Genomic DNA, 8,370 nt, shown 5'->3' on the forward strand with positions numbered 1-8,370 from the left:
ATTATCTAGTAGTAATTTTCAAGTAGTCTTATTTTAAGTTATATGACAAATCTAGGAAACATAAGCATATGGTAACTGTCACATGTACAATAAATATATAATATATATTTGAAAATTGAATCTGAGTAGTATGCTAAGTAGAAGCACAAGTGGTACAGTTACAGGTCCTGGGGACGAAAGCACAAACGCCGAATGGCTTATTAGGAAGCTGGCAGTCGATACCAAAGCAGCACGGCATGTTTGAACATGTAGTTGGATCAGAGGCCATAACACAACACCTGCATACCAAACATACTTGAAATGGACCGAGTTTCCTCCTTTGGCCAAAATCGTTCATTTCAAACATTTTGTATTCACTCGTTCCCACTGGCACTGCCACTACGTCTTCAGTCGTGTTTTTTGCTAAGGTACCTGCATGTTAATCAAATTAGAAACATACCAACATGACAAAATTACATAAAGAACCTGAAAAGTGAATGGATATAAGACTAGTTAGTAAGGTGACTAGCCTGAAGTTGTGTAGATGAAAAGGAGCAACAAGAGAAGAGTGTAAGCATGTTTTGTAAGCATGTGTTTGTTGGTTGCCATGCTAACAATTTAGTAAGTACAAGGAGAGGTAGAGAGAAGAGAAGGACCAGAGTAGAGTCAGATGAGAGATTCTTTGAAAGGATATATTATGTGGTGTAGAGAGGTCAGGGAAAGTGGGGATGATGAGGGAATCTTGATGTAAACAAGCCAGCCTCTCTGTCTGTCACACTTGCCTTGATGTTTGTATCCTATGATATATGCTTCACACTCTCTAAGTTAGATGTGACAATTTGTAAGAATAACTTTTATTTCATAACTACTTGATTTGGATCATGTTTTATCTATAATCAAATGGTAACACATGTAAGAAGCCAAACCTTTTTATTCAAATGTAGGTCCTTCTAAAGCCTCTTGAACAGAGACATGCAACAAAAAAGCCATATAGGTAATGGGTTAATGGATTCTTTGCCCACTAATAATTATGCACCAACTATGAGATAAGAATGGCATCATTAAACTCTTTAATTAGGCTTTTGCATTACGCTACTTAAAAAAGAAGAAAGAAGTCACTAGGCTAAAAATGGTAACAAGAAAAATAAAAGGTAAAAAGGGGGGTACAGCAGAAATTTCACACAAATAGTATCAAAGCCATTTGAGAACACAAGAAATCTCAAAACATGACCTACTACATACCATCAACATGTACAAGCATCATCTCAAAGTAATGATCACTGTAAACAAACAAATACACACTGAAAGAAAAATTTACAAACTAGTTTGCATAATTTATATTTCACATTTATTTTTATCTGACCCGGCAAGCAGTAGAGGGTCCAGGAGAACAATTTGGGTTAGCCGATCGGCACCCAGCACCAGCGCCAACAGTTTGAACGAACTTGTGATGCATCTGATAGGCTGCGTGATTACCCATGACTAGAGGGCGTCCCACGCTCAGTGAAGACGATAACGAGACTTCATTTGCACTGCTGCTGCTGCTTTGCAAAGGCTCTAATGTCTCGACCACATCACTCATAAGCGGTCTTGCTTTGGGGTTCTGACTTAAACAATAGTATGCCAAGCTACAAGCTTTTTGAGCTCCCCTTACTGAATATTGGCTTTCTAATCTAGGGTCTATGATTTGGAGCAACTTTCTTTTGTCATTCAGCTTGGGTCGTGCCCAATCCACTAAGCTCTGTTCTTTGCTTGGTCTTGTTTTGTCTACAGACTTCTTTCCGGTTAATAACTCCAGAAGAACAACCCCAAAGCTGTATACATCACTCCTTGCAGTAAGATGCCCTGCTCAGTGAATCATCACAATCTTTCAGATCAACAGAAAAGTAAACATGAATGACAATCAGATAATTGTGTACTGTAGGAATAGTATTTGTATGCGAGTTAATGGTTGAATGTTTGAAAGATAATGATAAATTGACATCACTGTAATAAAAGACTCTTCATACAGGAAAGGATGAGTAGATAAGTAAGTTCATCTTCCCCTTGGTTTTCTTGCAGCTAGCATGCAATGGTGGAATGTACCCAATTTGGTTTGGGGGTGGGGTTCAATCAATATGTAGAACGTAACTCTTGTATTTATATAACATACATGTTTTATAATAAATGTATATATAAATGAAAACTTATGGAGCTAAAATTATCAACTAATCAGAAGAATGGCATTTTTATCCGCATATTGAAGACAAAAACATCAAGTCTACAAGTCGCATCAGATAATCGGTTCCATAATGCAAATATAAACAGCTTTTTATCCTAGAAGATAAAATAAAAGCACATCAGCACTGTGTGCTCAATTTTCACTATGTTTATTTGTTACCAGTAGTTCCTCCGATTTCAAAACGTTTTTGTCAACCTAGTAAAAAACTGACGCATGCTCAAATTGTGCCATCTATATAAGCCTACATCAACGCAACTCCCAAATCCCATTTTATATTTTCAGTTTTTCTACAAAGTCATTACGGAACCCAGGGGTCTCTCAAAGGTAAAGTTGATAAAGCCAAGACTTTAGGCCTCTGAACTTTTAAGGCCCCAGATTTCGTAAGTCCTCCTATACAAGGACTTAAAAATGAACCGACTAACTTGAGGAAGCTATTTTTTTCCAATCATACTTGATCCATTTTACTCTTGATACTTTTAAAGAGAATAACAGTTTCTTTAAGTTCTGCATCAATAAAGGTGTCAAATTAAGTTTGGTTTTTTTTAGATTAAATATTACTTAATAAAAATAATAATAATGGAAAAGACCCTGTTTATAAAGTTTGCTTTTGGCCACAAAAAGTCTTGACATGCCCCTCTTGGGGGAACCACAACTGAGGGGATTGATTTTTTGCCACCGTCCATTTGTGTTGATAGAAAACATTTATAATCATCAGAAAAGCACTCCAAAAACTTCACTAAAAGTAAATTCTTTAGAATGATGTCAAAAGACTGGAATATTACACACGAATGAGGAGTTGACAGCAAGATGATATATCAGATATGGGTTTACCATAATGCCAAATTTTCTTGTCAAAAGCTAAATAATAATGTTGTTATCGTATTTTTACAAAGTTATCAATTTACAATTAAAAGACTCGTTTAAAATCAATATTTTATGCAGCACCGCTCGGCTACAAGCGATGCCAAAGATATAAACTAAAATTCCTCACCCCTGATCATGTGCATCAGGAGAATGTTCAAATTGTAACACAAACTTCTGTATCCCATATGCGCAAAAAAGATTCATATTTACTTGTATGTTTCTGTTTTGCCTAAACATGGCTAAGAAGCCGTGCCATGTGACCTTGAAAACATAAATTCCAGAATCGAAATGTGAAACCTTTAACGGAGATAGTAAATGTTAATTTTAATCCAATTTAAAACCAGATGAGATCATTGATCCCCACTTGCCAAATGCATCTCACATGTACAAAATACAAGTAAAATTTAGAGTTTTAAGATGGTCTTTCATAAACAAACATCTTAATTTAAAAATTTATTATCATGTACAGATAAAACATAATAAAATAATTATCAGGTTAACTTTGAAAGGCATACCAGTCATCACATATTCAGGAGCAGCATAACCATAGGTACCCATAACTCTTGTTGATACATGGGTCTCGTCCCCTTGAGGTCCAGCCTTTGCAAGACCAAAATCAGATAGCTTAGCTGTATAATCCTGCATGTTCATAGTACTTATTAACCGTCAAGCAACTATTCAAAACAAATGTAATACAATAGGAAGGGTTAAAGAATATTAAATATGACATTACTCTGGAAGCCACCTACCGAGTCCAACAAAATGTTAGAAGTCTTAAAGTCCCTATAAATTACAGGCCGTTCTGCGTTATGAAGGAAGGCAAGGCCTTTTGCTGCCCCAAGAGCAATCATCATTCTTGTTGACCATGATAAAGGTGCACTTGTTTCTGAGTACCTCAATAAAGTATTTCACTTAAGTTAAGAAAATTTAATAGACATGCAAGAGGCCAAAGGTTATCATATATCTAGCTTTATTCAATAAGATATCAGCTGTTCAAAATGTTGAGATGAAGAAATGAAACATTGGAACAGTAACTCATGTATCAATATAGGGCAATAAGATAGATAAGCTACGCCACTTGATTTTAATACAATTGCAGGAGTAAAAGCAAAGGACATCTGAGGCTTCCTAATGCCCAAAAAGTCTATATACTTAAGTCCATAACAACAAACGGCTTTTGGTTCTTCATGCTATAATGTAATTTATTATCTTCAACGGCTTACTCTTAAACCATTTGGAAAAGATTGAACTGCATACTTGGAAAGAAGTGCAAAGGAAAGAACAGATAAAGTGGGGGATAATGGGACTGGAAAGAGCAGACGAGCAGTTACATCATAATGAAGGTAAAAAGGTAAAACTTATGACGCTATAACAGAATCGCAATTGACTTAGCTTTGACAAAATGCATACCACACCTTTTACTTACTTTTCCTCTCGTAGTGGTGGGGGCTTCTCAGTTTTGGGGTTGGGGTGGGGGCAGTATAGAACCATTGATTAATGAGTTTTCAGGGTGAGTTAATGACCTAATCGAAATTAGACACGACGGCACAGCATGACACAGTTGCACAAGATGACACAGAAAGGGTTACCATATAAAAGATAGGGATTGATTATAGATAAAGCTTAGATAACATTTGATAAAGCTAACAAGATAGAAAGATAGAACAGTAAGTGAATAATTTAGTGCTTGATGACGGAAAAGATATATTAATAGCTATAGTGCTTGAAGACTAAGAGATTAAATGATCATGGCAGTGCTTAATGACATAAGATGGAAAACATAGTACGACTACTTGACTATGAAAGCACAAAATGACATGAAACTTGGTTACTCAATGCACATTTCAAATGCTGAGATGTATTTACGAAGTAAATTGTAACATGAAGTTCTATTATTGACAAAAGCATTACTTCACATTAACTTAAAGCTCAACAAATTACACCTTTCAAAGGAAAGAGATAGACAAGCAGCAATCCGGACTGTTTCAAATAGGACCAAAAAGCCATCAAGAACCCTCTCCTCATATATGAAGTTAAACCAACTAAGCTAAATCAGTACAAAAAAACATACCCATAATTCTAACTCGAAGTTTTTAAAAAGATTACTAGAACCTGAAGTATTCTATTACGATAGAAGCACCCCGAAGGGGTGGTGGTGTAGTACAATTAAACGGTTAGAAGTGAAAGAAAGGCTGAGAACTGGTCTATATAAAAAATAGGCATTAAGTTCTGAAATGCCAACGTGTTTTCCTATTTATAGAACAGTATCCGCGCGATGCGGTGGTGGTGGTGGTGTGCGGCGGTGGAGGCAGCGGTGGTGGTGGTGAGGGTTGGTGGTGGCGGTGACAGTGGCGGCGACAGTGGTGGCGGTGGCAAGTAGTGTAGGTTATTGATGTAATTTGGTTTTGATGAAATGTTGAAACTTAAAATTTTAAACAAAAAGGCTATTTGCTTTATAATATAGTAGATATATAGATGCACAATGAACTTTTTTGTTGACCTAGTTGCCCAACTAACTTTAATTTGTTCACATGTGCACATCGCTTATTATTACCATCAAAGTTTCAGTTATTGCTTAAAAATGGCCGTGAACTTCCAAAATTTGTTCACATATGATCAATTAAACTTTGAATTGTCTTATCGCCAAATCTCAACAATTCTGAAAGTCAGATGGTAATAAAACTAAAGTACGATATGCATATGTGAACAAATTTCGAAAGTTTGTTAGGCCACAAGATCAATAAAAAAGTTTGTGGTGCAACTATGTACAAAATGAAAAGTACGTTGGCATTTCAGGCATTTATCCCATAAAAATATTATCACTTCCCATTACATAGATACTGCTATATAGTTCCGATAAAGATAACAAAAAAGGCGGTTACAGTCATAGTAAGTCGGGGAGTACGTAGAATAATAATTTTGTATGCGTCCACAAAACTGGAAAAGTAAGAATTAAAAAGGGAAGAGGGGCTTAAGCAACGATTGGGAAAATCATGGAAGGAAAGTGCATACTTCGAAAGAGGTGATTTTCAAGGCTTCCACGAAACATGAACTCATAAACGAGCAATCTGTGATCATCTTCACAGCAATATCCTATTAACTTCACCAAATTCGGATGCCTGAGCTGACCAAGGAAATTAACTTCCGTCTGCCACAATTTAACATCATCACACATATCAAGTAAAACAATAATAAAGCTAACAAAATACTTATTTTAGCAAGAATAATAGAAGAATCTTACAAGCCATTCTCTGTGGCCCTGAAGACCTTCCTTGTTCAAAACCTTAACAGCAACGGGCAACGATTTCAGTCCAACTCGAACATTCTCATCAATATAACCTTTATAAACAGTCCCAAAACCACCCTCTCCAAGAATATAATCAGACCTAAAACTCTTGGTAATAGTCTCGAGCTCAAACAAAGTGAAGGCAATCACATGAGTATATAACAACGAGTTATTCCTCAAGTCTTCAATACCATTCAGATTATTACTACGTGGGGTTGATGGATCACTAAAATCCGATATCGACCTACTATGCTTCTTTTCCAAACCCTGATGTTTCACCTGTAGCTGTTTTACTGTCCAAAATTAATAGTAACATGTTATTATACAGAAATGCACATTGACAAGGAATCGTACTAACAGAATGTCCAACTAAAAAAAAAAAAGTTTATGTACAACATTTATTATTGGAAAATCCATATCGACTTAGTTCATCAACCATGGAGAACAATGTGATGCCAACAACTGAATAGTCATTTATAGAAAGAACGCACATTGACTTGGAAATGTGTAAACAGGTGAGGTTTTCCTTCTTTGAGTTAACCGGGAAGGGTGAGTCAAGACCTTGGTATAAAAGGCGATAGGCACTCCAAGGCATAAGGCTCAAGATGTTAACGATCTAGGAACACGACTCACATATAAAATTCCTTCACCAAATACTCACATCAGTTCTATTTACCATTTTCTACCAAGCAAATGCGGTAAACATACTGGCGAGTAATATTATCATCGTTAGCTACTCTCTGCTCAATCGTGCTTTTACACCCCCACATTTATTCACAAACCGGGTCTAAAAAAGGCCAAGTAACAACATGCCCATTACTTAATAAAAAAAAAATCCCAATATTTGGTCCTTCTTATCAATGAAAACACATGGCGCTGCATCCAATGTCGAGGCCTAGGAGCCACTAGGCAATGACTGGCTTTTGAAACCATCATTGGGGCGCGTGGCGGTTACATTAACTTGGATTTGAACCAACAAATCAACCAACTTTTATTGTCCAAAAACGATTCATAATGTTTTTCGAAACAAAAATTCGCTTCACGGAGTTGTTAAGTTGTACATTGCACATTATGTTATACTACTTATACATATTTGTATATGTATATGCTAAAAATATATATTGACTTGAAATCCAACGAACCAAGTAAATAAAAAAAATCAAACTAAATAAATATGTCCAACATTAAATTAACGCGTTATTCAATTAAAAATTAATAATAATAATATTAATAATATGCACATTGATTTGGAATTGAACATATATAATAGAATGAACAACTATATATAAATTTATATCAAGAAAAATAATCAAATGGTAAAAATGTAGAAAAAAATAAGGGTAGATCTGAAAAGAAAAAAAAAAAAAACCTTGAGCATCTGAAACAACAGCTGATTCTTCGCGAGTACCACAATTACCCATGATAATGTTTCAATAATAATAATGTGGTCGATTTGAATGTTGTTTTGTTGTCGTATCTCATTATTTGCCCGGAGTTACCTCCGTTCAATTTTGTTTGTTTATTGTTAATCAGATTATTCTATGGTTTGGTTTAATTAGTTTAAAAGTGATAGATGAATTGAAGAAGTCTGAATGAGAATGGGGGTATATTTTTGGGTGTGATTCCCGAAATGAAAATGGTGAAGGACAAGTATTTTTAGTAGTGTTTGTCGGTCAGTTACTACTACTACAGTCTGACTGTCACAGTCGGCTTTTTATTTTTCTTTAATATATTGACTGGGAAGAAAAAACTGTGACTAGTTGTTGTTTGCTTCCACCACTAAATTTTGCCTTCGTTATCATCGTCAACTTATATTTTACACCCTTCTTCTTTTTCATTCTTGTATATTTCTATATTAAACTTTTCTTTGACGTGCGATTCTTAACTAATTGATTATAACGATTCATATGCCCGCACAATGCAACGAAGATGGTGGTACCGGCACGGGTGATGGCGGCGGTGACAGCAATGGGTGAGGGCGGTAATGGTAGTGAATGTAAAAGTATCTGATGTTAAAAGA

General features: G+C 35.6%; 1 protein-coding gene across 1 annotated transcript; it reads right to left on the reverse strand.

Moving 5' to 3' along the window:
* Nucleotides 1-1,154: 1,154 nt before the first annotated feature.
* Nucleotides 1,155-8,080, reverse strand: LOC122581410 (probable serine/threonine-protein kinase PBL8). Its single transcript, XM_043753641.1, has 6 exons — nucleotides 7,720-8,080; nucleotides 6,306-6,643; nucleotides 6,077-6,212; nucleotides 3,814-3,950; nucleotides 3,580-3,703; nucleotides 1,155-1,824 (listed from the first exon to the last, which is right to left on the reverse strand). The coding sequence occupies exons 1-6, from the start codon at nucleotides 7,769-7,771 to the stop codon at nucleotides 1,334-1,336; spliced, it is 1,278 nt and encodes a 425-aa protein (XP_043609576.1). The 5' UTR covers nucleotides 7,772-8,080; the 3' UTR covers nucleotides 1,155-1,333.
* Nucleotides 8,081-8,370: the final 290 nt, after the last annotated feature.

Source organism: Erigeron canadensis, chromosome 9 (genome assembly GCF_010389155.1).
Source record: "Erigeron canadensis isolate Cc75 chromosome 9, C_canadensis_v1, whole genome shotgun sequence".
NCBI lineage: Eukaryota > Viridiplantae > Streptophyta > Magnoliopsida > Asterales > Asteraceae > Erigeron > Erigeron canadensis.

Excerpts from the sequence above, each read along its gene's own strand:
- LOC122581410 (XM_043753641.1), bottom strand. The coding sequence starts at position 7,771 with ATGGGTAATTGTGGTACTCGCGAAGAATCAGCTGTTGTTTCAGATGCT. Across the intron at positions 6,213-6,305 it reads AGGGCCACAGAGAATGGCTT|ACGGAAGTTAATTTCCTTGG; the intron begins GTAAGATTCTTC and ends AAATTGTGGCAG. Across the intron at positions 3,951-6,076 it reads TGAAAATCACCTCTTTCGAA|AAACAAGTGCACCTTTATCA; the intron begins GTATGCACTTTC and ends TGAGGTACTCAG.